The sequence below is a fragment of the Gouania willdenowi genome, chromosome 18 (assembly GCF_900634775.1).
Source record: "Gouania willdenowi chromosome 18, fGouWil2.1, whole genome shotgun sequence".
Taxonomy (NCBI): domain Eukaryota; kingdom Metazoa; phylum Chordata; class Actinopteri; order Blenniiformes; family Gobiesocidae; genus Gouania; species Gouania willdenowi.
In genome coordinates, this window is record NC_041061.1 from 4544432 (window position 1) to 4568375 (window position 23944).

The 23944-nt window shown below is 37.0% G+C and overlaps 1 protein-coding gene across 5 annotated transcripts in view; it reads right to left on the bottom strand.

Annotated features, from left to right (window-relative positions):
* Positions 1-606: 606 nt before the first annotated feature.
* The window catches only part of LOC114480521 (phosphatidylinositol-binding clathrin assembly protein), an 81075-nt gene continuing 57737 nt past the window's right edge, over positions 607-23944 (bottom strand). For 2 of the 5 annotated variants that reach the window (XM_028474740.1, XM_028474737.1), the window contains 10 exons: positions 23135-23256; positions 22463-22560; positions 20223-20342; positions 13418-13561; positions 13258-13288; positions 11793-11940; positions 10390-10413; positions 7632-7688; positions 6509-6625; positions 607-4828 (listed from right to left, as the gene is read on the bottom strand). In XM_028474740.1, the coding sequence (XP_028330541.1) occupies positions 4814-4828; positions 6509-6625; positions 7632-7688; positions 10390-10413; positions 11793-11940; positions 13258-13288; positions 13418-13561; positions 20223-20342; positions 22463-22560; positions 23135-23256 (876 nt within the window). In that variant the 3' untranslated portion in view covers positions 607-4813. The remainder of the gene's footprint in view (positions 4829-6508; positions 6626-7631; positions 7689-10389; positions 10414-11792; positions 11941-13257; positions 13289-13417; positions 13562-20222; positions 20343-22462; positions 22561-23134; positions 23257-23944) is intronic. The other 3 variants (XM_028474738.1, XM_028474741.1, XM_028474739.1) reach the window with 3 other exon arrangements.

Here is a 23944-nt window from a genome sequence, read left to right on the forward strand (position 1 = left end):
GCCCTACTATAATTTTTATTCCGTTTTGGGGCCTTTTGAACATTTTTTGTCCTTTTGTACGCCTTACCAGTGGTGCCAACAGCCAGAACGCTGTACACAGTTTTATTTGAAGGTGGGTTTATTGTTTCGGGGGAGGGGATAAAGATGCTGGTTTGTAATAGGCTACACATGCTGAGCCCACTTTTTTTTTAAAGCCAATTTATTGAAGCCTAACATAAAGCCTATCGATTTTCATTTACATCATCTGTCACTCACCGAAACACTGAAGCGATTAGATTACATTCAAAATCAATGTAAATGAAGCCATCTCAAGCAATCTCCCTTTAAGCGCCCCAGCTAGTTGCTTAAAGTTGCCTTATGCCTTACCTCCGTTTTGAGGCATTAGGGGTAGTTTTATTTTTTTTATACTTAAATGTAAACTCACCCCATTTTCAAAATTGTTTTTGAAGCATAACTAGAGCCTTTCCTTAAGTTCTTCTTACCTGTATTTTCAAGTCTTGCACTTGTTTGTAAACCAATGAATTTTATAGTTAATTGAGGAAATGTGGAACTTCTGGAAGTCTGAATGAGACTGCTCGAAGAAAGACCTAGAAGAAAGCAGGCAAATGGGCATGAAAAATGAATGTTTATTTCTTTCAAAAAAATGAGAGGGAGACTTGATTCAGAGAAAAAAACAAACTAAACGTACTGCTGTAAAACGGAAACCTGATATCTGTCAACTGTAACAGTTATCATCCTTTCTATGTTCGATACACTCCATATTCATCCTTTTTAAATAAATAGAAATAAAATGTACAAAGATACAGAGCAGGGAGAGACGGACAAGATTATTAGTTGTTCCAAAAACATTTGGCATCATTGGGGGGTGGGTTCCCATGCACTGGGAACAATGTCGGCCCTTCTGTTAGAAAATATGTACTGCTGTAAAAATGATAATATCTTCCATATTTGCAGTTATAAGAGTAAATGAAAAAGATGCAGGTAATGAGAATATGCCATTAAGCTGTGTGAACATCTATTTATATACAAAGTGGTGAGGCAGCAGTCCGAAGGTTATCTTTACCAAAAAACACAAATAAAAAAAAAAAAAAAAAAAAAAAACGTGCACAAGAGATTTTTGAAGAAACAAGTGAGAAAATGAGGAAAAGCCTCTCTTCGTATCATTCCTTTCTCAGCTGTAGGCTTTAATTCATGGCGGCTGTGCGACTGCACACAACCACCGGGCGGCACCACAGCAGTTGACGAACGTGCCATAAAAATTTGAGTTCTTTGGGTGGATTACAAACGTGGAGTTTTGGCGCTTTGCTTTGCTACGAATGCTAATTTTTGTCGCGAGTGTATCTTTACCTTTTTCAAAGCTCCCATTACAAACGAGCAGAGAGAGCTTATCATCCCCGTCACATCATGCTTTTAAGAAAAAGAACAGACATCCACGACGATATAACCATGCACTCACTGACTTTTCCTTTAAAAAAGTCAAGAACTCTGCATCCTTTGGCAGAACAACAGACTTCCCGTTATGACATCAAGGTTAATCTGTGAGTCTTTCTCCACCGAGATTCATGCTACAACAATGCAAAGAGGCGGTAGCAGCTTTTTAAGTCCAGAAAACCTCAGGTAAGCAGCTACAAGGCTTGCGTGGATGAACTTTGAAAAATAAACCTGGACGGGCGAAACCTACAAAAACAGTGATTGGCATCCATTTTTCCTAAAGGGGAAACTATTCGGTCAAATCTTCCACTGAAGAACCAATGCATAATGGGGGAAACTCCAACATCTGGAAGCCAAGCAGATAAAAAAAAAATCTTTGTTGCACCACACGCGACTGGATTTTGTCAAGAAACAAAATTGCCCATTGAAGAAAAAGAACAGGTTTGGAGAATCTGATCCAACACACAACAGAAAGACGAAAGTAGACCTGAATCTGGTTTGGCATATTCAATTGCAAGGAAAGTGAAGAAGGAACCTAAGAAAAATAGGTCGCAGTAAACGACCAAAAATGAGGTTGTAGAAGATCCCTTGAGTTTGTAAAGGATGGAGCTCCTTGACCGACGAAATAAATAACCAAACTAGCAAATGCCACACGCAAACCTTGAAGTACAAAGGTTGCACTAATGCAATGAAGGAAACTAAAGTACATTCCTTAGAGTCTTAAACTAACATTACAAGGGTTTCCCTTTAGAAACCAACCTGAAAGATAGTAAACTGTCCAATCTGTCTCGGTAATCATTTTTTACTTGTTCTAGAAAACATCCTTTTGTCCATCCGAGCTCATCACTACCACCACTGCCCTGAATATCAAAGCACGTGATGGGCACTTTAGGTCCAATCAGAGACAGGCATCAGACTGCTGACATCATATGAAGAGGCAGAGGTTGATGGATAAATGGTCCAGGAGATGAAAGATCGTATCTACGAAGCGGGAGCGAAGGAAACAACAAAGCCTGAGAGCCACCGAAAGGTTTCACCTACAGCTACAAAGACAGACACCAAGAGAGAAGAGCAGGTGGGCAGGGGGTGGGGGGTTCTAAACATAAGGCAACGGAACAGAAGACTACTGGGAAAGGCTGAGCTAACACAAGACTGTGACGAAAAGCTTTAAAAAGTCGTATCTAGCCAACAGTAGGTGGAGATGTGTGGGCAAGAACGATCTAGACAGATGTTTTTTTTTACATATCTACACGGCAAACAGTGACGAAACAGACCGAAGACTCATCCAGATCTACTGAAGAGAAAATGTAGAGTTCACAGCAGAGTGGACGATGTGTCTCAATGATCACGGACTTGATTTAAATCATGAGGCGGGAATACAAAAAGTTTCAATGTGAGAATGGCAGGAAAAAAACCTTCAGCCCAAAGTGGCCGGTAGATTAGACAAACTGGATATATTTCAAAAACCCCAAATTACTCCCAATGGACTTCAAAATCTCTCACAAACATTTCCGCGCCAGGAAAACTGGCGACAGCTCGACAACGGAGGGTAAGTGCAACATTTTTGCGTGTGTGCGTTTTTGCAACAAAATTAGATTTTTTTTGTGTGTTTCTTTTATATAAAAAGCAAATCAAACACTTTTTTTTTTTTTTGTCAAACCATTTAACCCGACGTTTAAATTTGATCCTCAGAAATAAGCCCTCAATGGAAATCAAGCATGAGAAGAGACAGAATGTACAAACACACGTACAGTTCGTTCTTAGCGCGGGGTCAAGAAGTTGATTCAGTAACACTAAACACATTCACTGTTATCAATCACCAGGACATGAGGTGGATCTGCCAGGCGCTAACATGGAAAAGACTCTCCCTCACTCCTACATGTTAGAATAGTCGCTGGGCATTGATTTAACAAAGACAGATACACATAGGAGAACATCTAGCAGCTGGGGACGCTAACGATGCTAACAGCAGATTCATAATTACTTTAACTTTATACTAACAACTGCAAAAAAACCATGATTAACGTGTATAAACACACTTTGTATGATAATTACCTATTGTTAGAGTGATTCTTAGAATGAGTTAGCATTGCTAGCCATTAGCAACACAATGTTAATCCTCCACGACACGAGTTAAGAAGGTTCAAGCTTTGGGTATTTCATATCCTAGACATAGTAGCATTTGTGCATTTGACTAAAAGTTGTTAATTCTATTAAAAACAATGTTTAGAGTTGTTTTTGGTTTCAACAGATATTAAAAAGTGCGTAGCTTTATTAGCCTGGTACTGAATGGGACTTAATGATAGATTTATAAAAATGCAGCTGTCGAATTCAAGCTAGACTATATTTCAATAGCGAATACGGTAAACCCTAACTTTTAAATAATATTTAACCAAAGTTGGAGCTAAATAGAAAGTATTCTATTACAAAGGAGAGTAGTTTAGTCATTTAAATTCACAACAATACATAAATTAATCTTTATTTGCAGCCAAATGTGGAAACCTAGAAACGCAAAAATGTCCCAGTTTATACCAAGCTTAGCAACCGTTGAGCTTAACTGAATAGCAGCTAGCATTAAGCTACAAATGCAGGACTCAAGCTAGGTCATATAGTACATTTTGTTATCAAGGTAAATTCAGTAGGTTAATTTAAAGGTTCCGCTTCAGAAAAATGGCCATTTTGTCATGCTTGGGCATCTCGTGCTGCGAGCTAACTAGCTGCTAACGCTAGTCCACGTCTCTCTATGTGTATCTGTCGCTTTAAAAGGAGGAACTAATGAGCGTAACAGGATGTATCTTAATTAATCCAAAGCAACAAATGGTTTTCTGCTGTTAACTTAAAGCAAAGCGCTGTACAAGCAGCTTTAACATCGAGGAAAACGTTTGGTGACAAAAACAAAAACCAAAAAAAAAAAAGCCAAAAAATCATCCCAAACGGAGCGAAAAGTTACAGGAAACACACTAGAGAAGAGTCTCTGAGTCTTTCGCACGTTGGAGAGGTCGGCGGTGAGGGTGTTGTCTGAAACAACTGCACAAACACACACACACACGTGCTTCCAGACGGCGCCCCCTACAGGACGGATTAGCACCAGTTTGAAATAAAGCTAATTCTGCAGAAGGCAGGACTTCCTCTCCAAACTTCATCCACCTCTGATCCTCACGCTCTCCACAAATGCTCTTTGAAAACACAAAAACGCAAAAAGCTGCAACATTCGCAGACAGATATGCAAACAAAGTGGTTTCAGACAACCCCAACGTCCTCTCCTTTTCATCTCTCGTCCTGTTTCCACTTTTTGTCTCTGAGTCGTTTCCTCTTCCATCTCATCGTCCCGTGTGTTTTCTTCTGCAGTTTGTTGCTTTTGGCACGCTGCGATCCTTCTGGACTACATAAACTGCATCTGTACCAACAAGACAAGAAAAATAGGGGAATTATTCTCATTATAAAGAAAGCATAAAGTTTATGGAAATAATGTTTTTTTTTTTTTTATGGGTCCTTATATCCAACATATTGTATTTAAGTTTGCATGTTTTGACTTTTCATTTCTCTGGAACACTGCTATCTTCTACGTAAGCTAATGCTATGATAGAGCTTATGTTGAGTTAATGCTGAGTTAATGCTAATGTTAATGCCACAGGTAAAAGCAACAGATTACTCAAATTACTGTAAATGAGTTGCTTTTATGGGTACTTTTTTTTTTTACTATATGACTAAATCAGTAATTTTACTTGTACTTAAGTACAAAGCATAAAGTAATTTGTTACATTTCTACACCCAACCGTTACTGAGTAAATTATTATTTTTTTTGTTTAAAAATCATCAACGGACATTGAAAAAAAGAAATGTTTCCGACGGACCGGTATTACAGACGGACCGGTATTACAGACGGACACGTTTCTGGCTGATGTTTTTAACCCACCAGAACAGTTAAGAACAAGAAGAAGACATCGAAACGCGTATGAAAGTAAGTGAAAGTTGATTAGGATACTCTTATATTTTTCATATCAGGCTATCATATCATAATACCCGTCCGACTGTAATACCGGCCCGTCGGAAACACTTCCGTTGTGGCCGATTTGCATTCGTGTTGTGACCTGTTTGCATTTGTGTTCGTTTCTGTAAATGCATTCACCTGACACTTCCCAGCCACTGTATTTTTCTTTTTAAAAGTGCAACTGAAAATATATTTTGTGCCTTAACAATTGGACTTTAAATTAAAAAAAGAAAACAGTCATTGCACTGTATTTACGTCAGATATTTGTTTGGACCAGCAGAGGGTGCTGGTAACCCAGTGGTCGGTTGGCATGCAGATATTCTAACAGTGAAGAAGAGAAGCTATGCTAGCAGACAGAGCTGATAGAAAAACGTGACTTTTACAGATATTCACGTAAAATTACAGATATTCTTTCGGTGCTAAAGGGGTAAGGAATCATTTATGAACATGTTTAAGAGTAGTAGGCGGCCAGAAAGAAAGTAGTAGCAGATTCCGCCAGCCGCCTCTGCTTCTGGACAAGAGAAGAATAAATATATAGTACTGCAATTAAATTTGCAGAATATCGACGTGAACCGTGATACCTGTGAATCGACTTTTAACTGCCTTACGTTACATCCCTAAAACACACACTAACTTTTTTCCACTTTTTGAGTGGCTGACATGTCCACCAGATAGGATGCATAGCAGATATTTTTGTATATTCTGAGAGAGTAGGTGGAGCTCTATTATTATACCACATTTCAGTTTCCTAGGTGATGTAGTTCCTGAGATATTGGAAGCTGAAAATGGAAGAAAAAATAAGGACGCGCGAAAATCAACACATAGATATGACCAAATTGTCCATATCTCAAAAAGTATTCATCTGATCAAAGTACAAACGTAGTGTGTCTTTTTTAATAATCACGGAACAATTGGTAAAAATTTCAGAATTTGTTTTAGATCAAAGTGGCCATTTGTTGAAGCAACAATGAATGACCCATAGATATATAGTACAGTATATACACACACATATATACATAAACATCATAATATATATATATATAATATGGGTGAAATGGCAGGTGTGGTGGATCAGTTATCAGGTACCTGGGCTCCGGGCATGGGTGCAAAGGGGTTGGTGGGTCTGAGAATGGGCTGGTTGTACATCATTGGCTGAGGAGCCATAACGGGAACGCCTCCCATTTGACCCATCTGAGGAGGAACCTGGAAGAATGTGGAACCACACAGTAAAACACTGGAAACAGCAGCCATCATTAAACAGTACCTGTAGTGAAGTTTATCTACAAGATCATAGAGGTTTAGTGGCGTTATTTTATATAAAAGTCTTTGAAAAGCAGCCAGAGGAGGACAAAACACCTTTTTATCACTTGGGCCATAAATGGTGGCTCCCATGTGTCACGAATGAGCCTGTTTTATAGAAAATTACCTGAATAAACCTCTAGTATTATACATCTATGATCTTTTAAGAAACGTGTCAAACTCAAGGCCCGGGGGCCAAATCCGGCCTTTTGAAACATCCAAATGGGCCCTCAGGAGAAGGTAATAAAAAATGGCTGAGAAAACAGTGTAAATGACCAAATAATGTAGTTGTTAAGGTTGCAAAGGGGTGTAAAAATATCTGACAAATCTCCACAGAAACTTTAGCTCGAGAATTTAGCCAATATTAAAAAATACAAACTTTTCGCGTGATTTTATTATTGAATTTAAGCAGAAATCGGAAGTCATTTTAAATACCTGTATCATATCCAGGCATAAATATTGGATAAATATTACATAGATTTATTTGGAGGTAGAACTTTATAATTATTCAAGTGGAATTTCATTGAATTTGTCACAAATTCAATGAAACTCTCCAGTTTTTTCATGCATTTATGACACGATGGAAATCATTATTAGTCTTGAATTGTTGAAAGAAAACAATTTTTTCCAAAATCCTGCTCAATCCTCAAATTATTTGACAAGATTTCCCCAAATTAAATAATTATAGCCACTACCTGTCAGCTATTGCTTGAATATTGTCGGTGCTTTATATATTACGGTACATACTTTTATATCATTTATAGATGAAAATGCAAAGTAGCACTGATGTTGAAATTGTTTGATTTCCTACCTCTGTGGCCCATTTGAGGTCAAACTTATCCGTACTTGGCCCCTGAACTAAAATGAGTTCAAAAACCTTTTAAATTAGCACTATTCGATGCTGACTCACCATTCCATACACAGGCACTTGAGGTGTGGTCATTGGGAACGCCATGGGAGCCGGAGCCTGAAGGAGAAACCGACATCCAATCATATTTCAGGAAACATCACCTCCAATAAAATGCAACCAAATCAAACCACGTTGATGGATTAAAATCTGAACCGTCCACATGTTAAACGCTCATTTGCGAGTCAAATCAAATGCACAAAGTAGAGATACTTCACAGATTCCCGCTGTGAGCAATCATTCCCTCCGATTTAACGAGGAGCTCACACCAACGTCGCCTGAAGGGGTCTGAAATTTAATGTGATGGGCAATTTGCAAAACGTCATTTATTTACAACTCACGTCTACGTGCATGAAAGAAAGGTGATTTATGGGACAGGCGTCAGTAGGAGTTACAGAACATACAAACATCCTGAAGGGAAATCTGTTATCAACGCCACAGCAGAAGGATTCAATCAGCAGGAGAGAGGGATTTATCATCAGCTACAGAGATTTGTGTAGAGCAGACATGAACATCAGGTGGCCCCAGGGCCACGTTTGAGTGGCCCCAAAAATAAATACACACAATGACTCCAAAAACACACCAGAAATATACCCAAAATAGCAGTAGAATTGCACAAAATGACTCCAAAAACCGTACAAAACACAAAAACCTACTCCAAAATACACAAAACATACAAAAATGACAGAATGCACAAAAAACAGAAAAAAGAATGAAAACGCAAAAATACAGAGAATTATTAAAAAAAAAAAACTCAAAATACACAAAAATGACTCCAAAAAACATACAAAAATCACAAAATACACAAAAAGGCAAAAATACATGAAAACACAAAAAATAGAATCCTTTTAAAAGAATTACAAAATAAAAAAAATACACAAAATATAGCAAACTACAGGAAAAAACGTAAAAATACACAATAACTCCAAAATCATAGAATACACAAAAAAAAACTAAAATACACCAGAATACAAAAAATGACTTTAAAAATCATTCAACTCTAAATTAAAGAAAAAAATGCTCAAAAAAGAAAAGGATAAGTGCACAAACTGACTCCAAAAACAAACAAAATGACAACATAAAAATGCAAGAAAGCCAGAAAACACACAAAACAATACGCACAAAAATATACAAAACAACCACAGAAATATGCAAAACACCAAAACAATGAGGAAAAAACAAGGAAAATACACAAAACAAAAAATGACAAAAAGCCAAAATATTACGCAAAATGACTCCAAAACCACACAAATCGAGTAAATAAATATAAAAAAGACAGTAAAAAACAATGGATCTGTGGGATTTGGAAGTTTCTCTATTTTAAACACATGAGATGAATGTTGATGATGTCGGATCAGATACGATCAAATGTTTGTGTCCTCGTGATAAAAGTAAACAACAAGGTGAACATCATCATCCCTGTGGGGCTTTATTTTGCAGATGTTGCCATCACTCATTGGTGTAGACGATTAGCTGTGCTGCAGGTTTGTCCTCCTCACCCTAACGTCCCGTCGCTTTCACAAAGCCATTAAAAACAGCTTGCAGGAGCCCCCCCCTTGCCCCCCCCGCCGCCCCCACAGGCCTAATCCATCACTGGTAACACACCACGGTGGCTTTGTGACTTTAAACTGCCTCCGTCACTCCAGCTGCGGTAAATCCACCTCCAGTTTTCACAGAATCAAACATCACACGCTGGATTCTCTGCCGAGAGGGACACGATGTGAAAAATGAAGGGAGAACATTTAATAGAGTAATTAGTCGAGCGGTGAAGGCGTATTTCATCTGAGATGATAGATTGTATCCAGCACAGCAATGCACTACTGGACGTGGGATTTATTGGCTGAGATGTAAAAAGCTGCTAATTATTATGCAACAACACCTGAATAAGTGTCAGGATAGGAGGAGGAACTGATTTAAGAGCTCTATAATGGGACTTTATGGGTTTCTGGAGTCATTTTGTGTATAATTTTCTGTATTGTTGAGTCATAATCTTCTCACATTTTGTTTATTTTTGCTGTCGTTTTGTTCATTTCTGTGTCATTCGGTATTTTTGTTGTTGTTTTGTTTGTTTTTGGGAGTCGTATTTTATTTTTGTTGTCTTATTGTGTATTTTATTTTGTGCATTTGTTTTGTGGGCTGCACAAAATTGGACAGAGGGGGCACCAATTCTCAATGTCTGACAATCACATTTAAACCCAGAATTTTTTCTTTTTAAATTGCATAAAAATGGAAAATTTAGACCCTGAATTGTACCACATTATCAATACCGGCCAGCATTTAAAATAATTACTTAGCTATGTTGCATTTGTAAAGAAAACACAAGTGAGAATGAAAAAATAATAATTGTATTTGGTAAAAAAAAATAAAAATAAAACATAAAATTAAATTGAGGTAATTTATTTCTATTAATTGTATTTCTAAAAATGTAAAATATTAATCATATCAAAATTGAAATATGTTTTTTTATTTGTTTCTATCCTTTTATCCCTAAAAAAAATTTGTATACATGATTAAAAAATTAAATGTTAAAGAATAAACTAAATAATATTTTGGAAAAACAGCTTTTAAAAGGAGAAAAGTAGTAGAAAACATGACATTTATCACGATTTTAAGAAACTAAGGCACCTATTCTTATCCCCTTCAAAATAAAAGCACAGTACGATATCTTGGTTGCATGAGAACAATGAAAGGTGGAGAATGAGGATGACAATGGTGACATATTTTGTGGTCGAGACTTGTGTTTACAGAGAAAAGTACTTACATAACTAGTATAGAACATTCCATTCTGCATCAGGACGCAACAGGGATAAAAAGACAAGAGAGACGACAGAGGACAAGGAGGAAGAAAGACCACCACGACAAATAAAAGTCAGGAAATATTAGAAAATAAACATGAAAACGATGTGAGAACAGCAAAGTAAGCAGATGGAAAACAAGCCAGGGGTCAGAGGTCAACGACAAAATGAATCGATGATGAGGCAAAACACAAGGAAAGCAAAGAGATCAGGTAAAAAAAAAACGCAAACATAGGAGGAAAAATGCAGAAAGAGGAAAAGATTAGAGAGGAAGACCAGGGACAGGAGAGGAAGACCAGGGTTAGTGACAGTTTGTCCAGAGATCAGGACACACACGCACACCCAGTCTGCTATTAACCCTCATATTATCTTTGGGGTCAATTTAACTCCATTCAATGTTTATCATTCAAAAAATATTAAGTGACTATTTTTTTTTGCTTTATATATCAAACCTTCAGAGTAGAACTGATATTTCCCGCGTTGTGGAGGGCGGGGTATTCCCGCAAGAACATTGGTATTTCATACAAACTAAGGTAGGAACAAACATACAAGCTTGTATGGCAGCCCTTTATCCAAATCATTCCTCATTGTTCTCTCTCTCTCTCTTAAAAATGTCCTTTGGGAACAGTTTTACTGTTAATAAGGTTTTGGAACAGCTCTTTCACAGTAAAAGAGACGTAGAGGAGAATGTCTCTGAGACAGAGGACTGTGTTGAGAAGGAGATAAAAATAAGTAAATAAAAATGATTATGAGAGGTGGGGGGGTCACCAACATCAATCAATAAGGTTCATTATGTGAGAGTCATGAATGTGCACCCCAAAAAATGTTTGAATGGAAAATTTTCAAGATACACCAATTCTGAAACGGAAAGTTTGACCTGATGGTAGCGCTGCAGTAAAAGGTCATATCATCACTACAATCAATAGGGTTCATACTCGTGTGGTCATTAATGTTGTCGGTAAATTTGAGAAGATTTGAATGATAATAGGAGGGTTAATCTAATCTTCACACACACCACCACAACTGACGAGGCATTAGCAAGACGCACCACATGCTACATTTAAGAGGTGGAAACATGGCAATTGTAGCCGTTAGCATGTTTAGCTTTCTACTCAGTTTGTTCTGGTTCTACGCAGAACCCTGACTGTATTTTACAAGAAGAAGAGACGAGAACAAAACCAGTTCACAACGTTCTGCCCTCGCTGATGTACGATAAAAGAAAGAAACCGATGCAGGCTGTGCTTTGTCACTGTAAAAAAAACACAACTTTGTTGCGAAGATCGCAATAACAAAGCGCATGCAAACTTTAGAAGAACCACTTTCATGCGTTCGTGCACAAGCTTTAGAAACCGTTCGTCCGTCCTCTTACCACGTGTGGCACGGCCATTGGCTGGGCTGCGATGGGGGCGGGCCCCCACTGCGTGGTGGACATTGTCTTGTTCTGCCAGTTCTGCCCCCCCGTCAGCTTCTTCTCCCCGGGCTGATTCCACTGCATCTCTGGCCTGTGTGTGTACAAACAGAGTCGGGCAAAAGGCTCAACGTCAGACTTTCATCTCATAATTTCAGGGAAAACTAATAATCTGGGTCAGGGTAACTTTATTAATAGCTGTAGCTGGCACTAGACGACTAAGTAGCCATTAAAGTAATTACAGGAATTAATCAGTTTTGCATGAAATCCTACACAACTGTGTGATTACGTAGCACGAGATTTTCAACAACATTATTTGCGCAATTTGACATATTTGTTTGTTTTTATACTTGCTATGCATTCAGTGACAAGTTTTCCGGTGAAAAACACAGTGTAAATGCGCAATATTTTTAAAAACAAGCACAAGAGGTTTTCAGGTGTCATATCGGAGCCCGATTTAAAAAAAAAAAATAAAGGAAGAAAGGGTTAATACTGTTTCTTTTGGTTACAGGACTTGAATTTCACGTTCCTATGAACGACATACGCTAAAAACACGGTTATCATTTTAAAGACGTTTTTGTAAACTACTTTAAAAATAATCAGAACTCGCAAAAGTTCCGATTTACTGCAGAGGAAGGTGCGTTCAGTGCGTACATTTGGGTGGAACAACACTCTGAGATTGCAATCTGGGTTCACAAGATCGATACGATGCAATATTTTTAATAGATTCCTGCGCGCGAGACAACTCGGACCCTCAAAGAGACACTCAATTACATTTTAACATCTCATGATCTCATCACAGCACGAATCAGCACATCTCGAGTGTTGCGTAGCTACTTCAACTAACAATAGCTAAAATGTATGGACTTTAGCTTCAAGGATTCAAGAATCTTTTAAATTTTGTCCCCGAGTCCTCCGTCAAGCAAGGGGTGACAAACAGGGATGTGCATTGTCATGAATATGACGATACAATACACAATTGTCATGTTACGATACAATATATCCCGGTTCTAAACAATATGATATATCGCGAAATATCGTAATATCAATATTTACAAATTTTACAAGTACACCCAAAAAGTACCCTAACCCTAACAAGTAAATGGGAACTAACTGTAATTAAAATACAAATATCAAAAACAAGTGGTGTTTATCAAACTGTAAAATTATATTTAGCAAAAAAGATTAACTTTTGCTTTTACAACATATTCTGATTCTGTTAAGTTCTTAAATGCTATGTTAAATGCACCAAAAAAGAGCTATTTGAAGAAAAAAAAACTTGAAATAAATGGAATTACGGTTCAAGAATATGTTTGTATATCTATATCTTTCTGTGGTATCTCTGTATACCACAGAAAGTCAACAATAAAACTGTTTAGAGTGAGTAAAGCCTGACTAAAGTTTGTTCACCACTTGGTAAACTTACTTCTTGGCCGGGGTTCCCCCAAACTGCAGATCTGAGAAGAAGAAGAACAGATGGTCGTAATGTTATGGCTGATCTGTATATACCTAGCTCAGAGTAAAACACAAAAACTTTTCTAAAAGTTTCCGTGTAATCGATAGACGACGGAGATGTGAACACTCACTGCCTACGAGGTTGGCCAGAGACGAGTCGAGGTCGTTGGCGAGCAGCTTCCCTCCATGATGGATGGTCATCTGAGGAGGGGGGGGAGGGGGGGCGGAGTGCGTGGGAACCGTGGGCTTCAGCAGGTCACCGAGAGCATCGAAACCTGGAGGGGAAACCACAGAGAGGGAAACACTGAGCTGTGCTGCCTCCTTCTTCTTCTTCTTTGGTCAAATCACAGCATTACAAAACGTAAGAAATACTCCTTTACATCAGTGTGTATTTACAATTGTTTTTTCAGGGTTATCACAAACATTTTTCACCAACAATTACTATCCCTGTGACTATTGGTCGCTTTCCATGAAATGTTTGCATTTGGCCGAAATAATCCACGGTTAAGTCACTTTGAGTCATTAATTTTTTTTTATTTTTTTTTTTTTTTAAATGTAATATATTTTTCTTGTATTTTGAGTGTTTTTCTTGTAATTTTGCGTGTATTTTGAGTAATTGAATGTATTTCTGCTGTTAAATACGATTTGAGATCTGAGTCCATAACCACGGTAACCGGAGACCGACATCAATTAGCGTAGCTAGTTGCTGTGGTAACGAACCTAAGCGTATTTGATACCGCATTGGATGCTTTAAGTAAAACTTTTAAAAAGTCAATGTTGACGTTTACGACAACAAACATTTAATCTGTTTTAATTAGCTTTTTTTTCTCTCTTTGGTGTAACGAAAATGAAAATAAATGAATAATAGTATTACAAAAAACTGGTGGTACGGACCAAACATCTAGTATGCTGCATATTTTTGTCCTCCATATTTTTGGAGCTTTTCATTTCAAAGCTTTAAAAGTTAGAAAAACAAAAGAAGAAGAAGTAGTGCGATGATGATGATGATGATGACGATGATGACTAACTTTGAAGCAACCTTTTCCATCACTGTCTGCAGCACTTTTAATGAAGCGGAGCTGGAACGCTGTAATCGTTGAATATTACCCTCACAGCTACTGTCAGACGCTCACAAAATTGAATTAATCCTTTTCTATTTTTAGATAGATAGATAGTTAAAGTAAAAATCTGCACTTTCCTCTGATGATCAGTCGATAAAAGTCACCACAAACACGACCGGCTAAAAAACATTCAGATGAATCAGTGAATGAATGAATCATTCATTGCGTTTACATCGAGAAAGAAAAGCTACTCCTGACAAACTTATTAGATTTAGCTATAGATGTAGTTTTAGCTATGGATTTAGCTGTACCTTTAGATGTAGATGTAGCTATAGCTTTAGCTGTAGTTTTAGCTATGGATTTAGCTGTACCTTTAATTGTAACTGTAGCTATGTATTTAGCTGTAGTTTTAGCTATGGATTTAGCTGTACCTTTAGATGTAGCTATAGCTTTAGCTGTAGTTTTAGCTATAGATTTAGCTGTACCTTTAGATGCAGATGTAGCTATAGCTTTAGCTGTAGTTTTAGCTATGGATTTAGCTGTACCTTTAGATGCAGATGTAGCTATAGCTTTAGCTGTAGTTTTAGCTATGGATTTAGCTGTACCTTTAATTGTAGCTGTAGCTATAGCTTTAGCTGTAGTTTTAGCTATGGATTTAGCTGTAGCTTTAGCTGTACTTTTAGATGTAGCTGTAGCTATAGCTTTAGCTATAGTTTTAGCTGCGGATTTAGCTGTAGCTTTAGCTGTACGTTTAGATGTAGCTGTAGCTATAGCTTAAGCTATAGTTTTAGCTATGGATTTAGCTGTACCTTTAATTGTAGCTGTAGCTATAGTTTTAGCTGTACCTTTAATTGTAGCTGTAGCTATAGCTTTAGCTTGTAATTTTGCTGTAACTTTAGCTGTACTTTTAGATGTACATGTAGCTATAGCTGTAGTTTTAGCTATGGATTTAGCTGTACCATTAGCTATAGATTTAGCTGTAGCTTTAGCTGTACTTCTAGATGTAGCTGTAGTTTTAGCTATGGATTTAGCTGTAGCATTAGCTATAGATTTAGCTGTACCTCTAGATGTAGCTGTAGCTACAGGTCCAGCTACAGGTCCAGCTATAGATTTAGCTGTACTTCTAGATGTAGCTGTAGCTATAGCTGTAGTTTTAGCTGTAGCTGTACCTTTAGATGTAGCTATAGCTACAACTATAGCTATAGATTTAGCTGTAACTTAAGCTGTTGGCTACAACTACAGCTATAGCTACAGGCTGTAGCTATAAAAGAAACACACAAAACTTGAGAAAAATACACAAATGCACAACAGAAATAGAGAAGACGACTTCCAACAAGCACAAAAACAACTGGAAAAAAACCCCAAAAGGAGTCCAAAAATACCTGTAACAAAATAACAAACGCATACATTGAGAGAAAAACAACAAAATGACAAAAACACTGAAGTACAATAAAATTACAAAAAACGATGACCAACAAGCACAAAAATAACTGAAAAAATGCAAAAATAACCCAAAAGGAGTCAAAAAATACACCTCAACAAAAAGAAAACACATAAGTACAACAAAATTACAAAAGACAACTACCAATAAACACAAAAATAGCTGAAAAACAGCAAAAAATACACAAAAGGACCCCAAAAATACGCTTAACAAAAGGAAACACACAAAAGTACAACAACATTACAAAAGAATTTGTAATTACTTCTACACAAAAAGCACAAAAGCACAACAAAAACAGACTAAACCCATATTACGGCTCAGATTAGTCATTATTCTAAACAATGCTAACATATTTTAAACTCTGCCAACCGTCTGCATCTTTAAAACGATGCTTTGAAAACTAATAATATTTCTGCATGCATTTTAATGACGCTGTCTTCTTGTAGTTCCATTTATTTTTGCTGCTTTTGCTTTTATCACTACTAGAAAAGGACGTACTGTAACACAGTTCACCAAAGAAAGGAACATGAGCGTGAGATGGAAACAGCTCTATATGATACGTACACTCAGCAGAACGTGACAGGAGGAAAAAAGGCAACTGATTGTGGAAAAAGGAGGAATACAAATATTTAGTCAGGAAGCAACGTGCAGCTCTGACAGCCCTGTGCTGACACCAGATATTCAGAAACACTTTTCCTGCTAGCTTAGCACATGTGAGGAAAGAAAGGAAAGATCACTGCACAAAAACACACTTCAGATCATACTGTCACAGCTGAAATATGATGACGAGTTGATTTAATCAACGGTAGCGTAGCCACGATGAAGCTATTTGACATTGAGAAGTGTTTAGGCCAGATATGGGCAGCTTTTATTAAAGGGGGAAGAAAAACAAGGAATTGTAACTGATCTGATGGTCACATGATCGGCATTTATATCAGTATATTAATGACCGTCATCATGTTGTGCATTTTCTTGTCATTTTGTTTGTTTTTATTGTCCTTTTGTGTGTCATTTTTAGTTTTTTTCCATCATGTGCTTTTTTGTTGGCATTTAGTGTGTTTTTGTAGTAATTTGGTGTGTTTTTGTTATCCTAATTTGTGTTTTTAAGTCATACTACAGATGTCTGTTGTCCTTTTATGTGATTTTTGTAGTTATTTTTTGCATTTTTCCATCATGATGTGCTTTTTTGTGTGTTTTTGTTGTCTTTTTTTGTTTTTGGAGATATTTTGTGTAGTTTTGTTGTCATTTTGGAGCCACCTTCTGTATTTGTGTTGTTTTCTGTATTTTGTATAATTTTGTTAACAGTTTGTGTGTCTTTAGAGCTATTCTGTAATGTGTTGTTTTTGTTTTGTGTGTTTTTGTAGTCGTGTATTTTTTTGTGTTTTTATGTTCTTCCTTTAATTTTGTGCATTTTTCTGTCATGTTGTGTATGTTTCTTTTCATTGGGTGTTTTTATTGTCCTTTTGTGTATTTTTCTATCATTTTGTGATTCAGTTGTGTATTTTTCATTTATGTGCATTTTTGTTCTCCTTTTGAGTCATTCTGCATATGTCTGTTGTCCTTTTGTGTTTTTTCTAGTTATTTTGTGTATTTTTCTAACATTTTTGTTGCCATTTTGTGCCTCTTTTGGATCAATTTCTGTATCTTTGTTGTTTTCTATATTTTCACTGTCATTTTGTCTAACTTTGTTACCAGTTTGTGTGTCTTTAAAGCTCATCTGTAATGTGTTTAGTTATTTTTTGGTCTTTTTGTGTTTTTTGTAATTTTGTGCATTTTTCTTTAATTTTCTGCATTTATTTTGTAATTTGCACCTTCTGTATTGTTGTTGTTTTCTGTATTTTCATGTCATTTTGTGTAAATATGTTAACAGTTTGTGTAGCGTTTAAGTAGTTGCTGTGTCCGTCTTTGTTTTACGAGTCATTTTGTGTATTTTTGGAATTTCTTGTGTGCATTTTCCTGCTGATTTGTGTGTGTTTTGGGAATTATTTTGTGTAATACAGTATATTAGGCTTTATATTCCTTCCAACTTCTTGAATTCCATTTGTGGCAGCTGCAAAAAATTAGCCAGAAATGCAGAGAGAGAGAAATTAAATGTACATTAGCAAACAGGAATTCATTTAGATGCAGGATGGATCTCAGAACAGATGGGCCGGAGTTGCCTGAGTGATTCCCAACTCCAGACGTGTGATGAAGAGACGACGAGGCGGGAAAACTGGGAGCATCAATAAAACACTCTGAAAGTGAAGCAACAGAAGGCGTAGGCGAACGCCCGCTCCACGCACAAATGAGGACGTACAGTAGGTGCACGTGTGTGAGACGCTGCCAGTGGCCCAGATGGTGCATTAGTAGACAAACAGGAGCTCTATTAGTATCTATTAATAGGAGGAAGGAAGTCTGTTTAAAGCCTGATGCAGGATTCAACACCGGGAAACACACACGCTTCACTTTATACAGAACATTAATATGTTACGGTTTTATTTATTCAGACTACTGGAAATGTACTCTACAGCTGTTTAAATAAATGAAACCTTAGCATATTATTAAAACATAAGACAAAAAGAACTTTCTGGAATTTTTACACAGAAGTCAAGGAAACATCAAAGCGATCAGCAGACGCCTCTGAAGAAGACTGGCAGTAGTTGACAGTCGAAACATGTCAGGAGATCAAAGTAAATTTCCTCAAAAAAAAGTTGTCTGAATAAATAAAACCTTAACGTAGATATAAAAAAAATAACAGATAAAAAGAACTTGCTGGGATTTCTACGCAAAAGTCAAGTACACATCAAAGCAATCAGCGGACGCCTCTGAAGAACACTGACAAACCCTTGTAGGCTTGTTGAAATATTTCATTTAAACGTATCATTGTAATTCTACCATTTTTTTGTGTTGTAAATTATATATATATATATATATATATATATATATATATATATATATATATATATATATAAATAAATGTTTTTATAATTAGAATAAAGAAATAATTATAATTAAACCTGACAACTTCTTGATTCTTGTATATATCCATTATATTTGTACATTTTTGAATTTTATTTATTCATATTTATTCATTAATTGATTTATATTTCGAGAAGCGCGACAAGATGACTATTGTAATTGGCGCTATATAAATCAAGTTGAAATGAATTAAACTTGTATTTAATCCTAATTTAATTTCTAGCCTTTTACTTAATTATGTACTACTTTCTCTTCTTTCTTTTCATTGTTTAGTGTTTCTTCTTCTTTTCATCTGTAATAATTCTCAAGCCACTGTATAAAAAAAAAAAAGTAATTTCCCCCCTGTGATCAATAAAGTACATTTGATTGTGATAATTATATTAAATTTGTTTATTTAGTTATTTTTATATATTTTTAGTATATGTGTGCAGTTCATGATGTATATACAGAGCTGTTTTTTTCTTTAAAAAACCTCAATATTGTTTAAAAGTCTTGAAACCCAAAAGAAACAGCTTTCTCTTAATGCTACGCTAGCAAAAGGGCTAACCACTAAGGGCTAACAGTCAGACTTCACATTTTTTAATCTTTTTTTTTTTTTTAAAGCAGCAAGAAAAATAGAAAAAGAAAAATCTCTCATGGTGAAAACTGTTGCTACCTGGAAAACCTCAAAGTCTGATGGTAAACAGAAACCTCCGCTCTAGCTAGCAGCGACTTTTGCTAAAAATCAATCCAACAAAGCGCGAGTCCCCGCTCTGACTCCCCTGGGCACAGCTCTGGCCCTTTTTGAAGCTCTGACTGCTTTCATGATGAAAGCGGTCTTCAGATGACCTCTGAAGGTGATTGCTCTCATGCTTTATGAAGCTTGAAGGAGCGTCCTGGGACCTGAAGGGGCTGAACCTGATGGTTTCAGACTGTAAAGTGCAGTAAGAATAAGGCTCGGAGCAAAGTCTGAGACGTGAGGCAAGGAGAAGAAACCACAACAAGTGTCGGGAATGCATTACAACGTGAACCAGGAAGTTATAGTTGTGGACATGAGGATGAAAGACTACCAAAGCAGTGCCTGCGCCAGCTTCACTATTTTTATATCATTCAAATGATCCAAAAATATCAAAATCGCTATATTCATTTGACTCCCTAAGCCAGACGTTTGAGGCCAGGTTATCTGTCTATTCTCCAGGATGTTCGTGTCAAACGATGCTCCCCCTCGAAAACTGTAAAGTAATCCATTTTAAAAAGTAAATAAATTAGCATGGTGCAAAATAACAATATAATAAGTACATATTAAAGATTTTAGGCCACATTTGTGAAAACAAACTGGTGACAAAGAAGCGAGGTTATGCGACACAGAAAGCTACAGATGCAAGAGTTGTTAGCGGAAGGCTACGCTAGCACAGCTAGCCGAGCGGAAAGGGGTTTTAGTTTCCAGTCAGGCTCTGTCTGGACAGTCAGACAGATGGAGAGGGGGCGGGGCTTTACCGGCTGCAGGCTGGAGGCCATTGTTGTTGTTACTGGGCGCGGCTTTATTTCCAAACACAGCATCGAAATCTACCGCCATGGCCGCCACGCCGGTCTGCTGCAGAGGCTGGCTCTCCAGTCCTGAGGAATGCAGGGGAACATGAGAAATGTTCGACTCCACCTCGCCCTGAAAACTACGCCCATCACCACAGGACCCTGGTCTTAGGTTTTGGGAATGTCAGAGATAATTCACCCATACTTTCATTTCATGTCTCAAAATAAAAATTAACATTTCAAAATCAAACAGATGTAAGATGATAAAAAAAAGTGATGTTGCGGAATTTGCATTTGCAATACGTGAACATAATCTTTATGTATATATATATATATATATATATATATATATATATATATATATATATATATATATATATATATATAGCGCATGCTAAAATAAACATATTTTGCAACATTTGCAACAAACCACGTTTAAAAAACATATGTGAACTTTTCTGTTACTTTAATCAGATTTACAGCGATATTTTTGACATTTGTGATATTTACTTTTCTTGTAAAAATATGTCAATGATAAATCTAAATATTACATCTAAATGTTAAATGTAAATATAAAATGTAAATCTAAATGTTAAATCTCAATATAAAGGTCACAGATGAGCTTTTATTTTGGTACTTCTGGTGAAACTACATATTAGCTAAATATTTAGTTTCACCCGTGACATTTAGAGTTAACATTTAGATTTAACACATACAGCAGATTTGCATTAAACTTCACATTTAACATTTAGATTTAGAATAGATTCTTTTCACTACAGTTTTATAATCGATCAGCGACACTAAACATGTATATATAATACACATCATCTACATTTTGGAAATTCATTGTTTAATAAAAGTTGTTAAAATACACACACAGACGCACACATAGGTGAGGGTGCCAGCAGCCACACACACATGCTAATGAGCCGCGCACACGCACACACATTAATTTATTTCCTGTGGCCAGTCACTGAGCTGTCTGCACATCCATCTGTCCCTCTGCTCATTTGACTCTTTATGAGAACCATCAATCCTCGCTCCGTCACTGACACTATGTGAACCAGCCATCACGGTTCATGAGTTTTAACTGTAAAAAATCCCAAATATATCCTGAAATAGCTCCATATTTGTGTAAAAATGTGAGCTTTTAATCAGAGGATCTGTTTGTCTTCAGGCTCTGGAACAGATTTTAGCTGTTTTTTTACAGGCAGAGGTATTTCTTGGCTGATAAAACAGCTCTTCGTGTAATTGGAAACATAAAAGCTGAGACGACTCCTCACCACATCCTCCTTATAAACAAAACACGCGCACAGTGTGAGAGCTACAGTCTGTGCACCATGTTTATCATAGTTTCAATCAGGCAATGGACTGGACACACATTGGAACAGATGAGCATTTTAGTTTCTAGAAGAAAAAGAGACATCGCAAAGGTCAGATCAGTTGGTTTGGAAACAGTGATTTTTACTTTGAAAAACATTTGTTGACGTAGAGGACATTTGTTAGCTTAACAGGCATTTGTTGGCGTAGCGGACATTTGTTGACGTAGAGGACATTTGCTGATGTAGAGGACATTTGTTAGCTTAACGGACATTTGTAAGCTTAACAGGCATTTGTTGGCGTAGCGGACATTTGTTGACGTAGAGGACATTTGCTGATGTAGAGGACATTTGTTAGCTTAACGGACATTTGTAAGCTTAACAGGCATTTGTTGGCGTAGTGGACATTTGTTGGCTTAACGAACATTTGTTGGCTTAACGGACATTTACTGATGTAATGGACATTTGTTAGCTAAACAGACATTTGTTATCTTAACAGACATTTGTTATCTTACCGGACATTTAATACCTGACATTTGTTAGCGTAACAGACATTTCATAGCTTAACAGACATTTTATAGCTTAAGAGGCGTTTGTTGGCCTAACACTTTGTTAAGCTAACAAATGTCCATTATATTAACAAACATTAGTTGGCGTAACGGACATTTGTTAACTTAACAGATGTTTGTTAGCTTAACGGACGTTTGTTAGCTTAAGGGGCATATGTTATCTTAATGAACATTAGCTGGTGTAACGGGCATTTGTTAGTGTAACAGACATTTGTTAGCGTAACGGACCTTTGTTAGCGAAACAAACCTTTCTGAAATAGAGCTTCACCAGCCATGAACTACACATCACGTGAGTGTGTGTGTGTGTGTGTGTACGTACCTCCCCAGGCACTGTTGGCATTGGCGATGGGCGTGCTCTGCACAGCAGGGATGAAGGCCGGCTGCAGATCAAACAGGTCAGTGTTCAGGTTGGGAACGCTGAAGAAATAGAAACAAAAAAACAAGGAAAAAAGTTTAGCGATGACAACGTCGTCATGGAGAAACAGACAAAGGCGGAGCATTAATATTTTATAAGCGGAGGTGAACAACAGCTAAAAAAAAAAAAAACTGGCTTCTTCGTCACGGATAGAGATTAATCCTCGTCCTCTACAGAGCCGTAAAAACACCTAGACTGAGCAACAGCCAGCAGCCATAAATTGGTTCACTTCTTATAATGGAGACGAAGTGGTCTCGCTTTAGCTCTAAAGGAAAAGATTTATTCTGCTCTGAGGGAATGGGCCTGTGGGGCTTTAAACTGATCAGATACAATGAATGCACTCACACACAAACACACACAATGCTTTTACTTTGCCTACATCAATGCATGTTACCATGGTAACAAAGTCATTGATGCATTGTTTCTAGATGTCTAGATTGGGCCAAAGCAAAACAAGGAAGACTATTCATCAGCAAACCTGTTGCACTTGAGCCCAGCAAGCTAATGCTAACGCTAATGCTAACAGGTAAACTCATTATGGGAAGCTCCTGGTTCAGGGCTGCGTTGTTCTTGCACCTGTTGGTGAACAGCTCCGAGGTTTGCATGACGTGGTTGTTGTTGTTGGCGCTGCCCATCGATTGGCTGCTCGGGGAGGCAGAGGGCGGAGTGTGCATGTTGATCTCCTTCATGCGCTGATCCTGGAAAAACGCAAAGATACACACGATCAGACAAAGAGGGTCAAAGACCAGAGGTGGCAAAAGTACTACTCAAGAAAAATTACAGATACTTGAATAAAAAATGACTCTGGTAAAAGTTAGAGTTTTGAAGTTGCTCCCTTACTATAGTAAAAGTACATGCTGCTAAATGTACTTCAGTGAAAAAGTAAAAAGTAAAACAAATGTCCCTTCAATAATAAAACAGAGGTTTTAAACCAGCAAATTCCATACATTTTATTTGTTTTAACAACTTGTAGAATCTGGTACATGGGAAAAAATCAAATCTGTTACCCTTTATGGAGAATTTATCGCTCGTAATAAATACAATCTGTGAATAAAATGTTTCAAGAAAAATTCAACACAGAGCAGATCTGAGTTTAACATTTTTAAAAACTTGAGAATGTAAATGTTTCTGCCTCACAGGAAAAAAAGCTCAAACTACAAAAATCAATCAGATCATTGCATCTTTTTACATTGTGACGTCATCTTCAAAGGTTTTAAAAGCAAGTATTTAAAAAAGTAGGGAGTAGAAGTAAAAAGAGGCAAAAAAAAAAAAACAAGTAACAGTAACAATTACAGTTACTTTTCACCTCTGTCAAAGAGTCGAAACTTTTGTATTGAATCATGACTCACAGATCTGGATCACTGGAATAAGTAGGATTCTATGAGT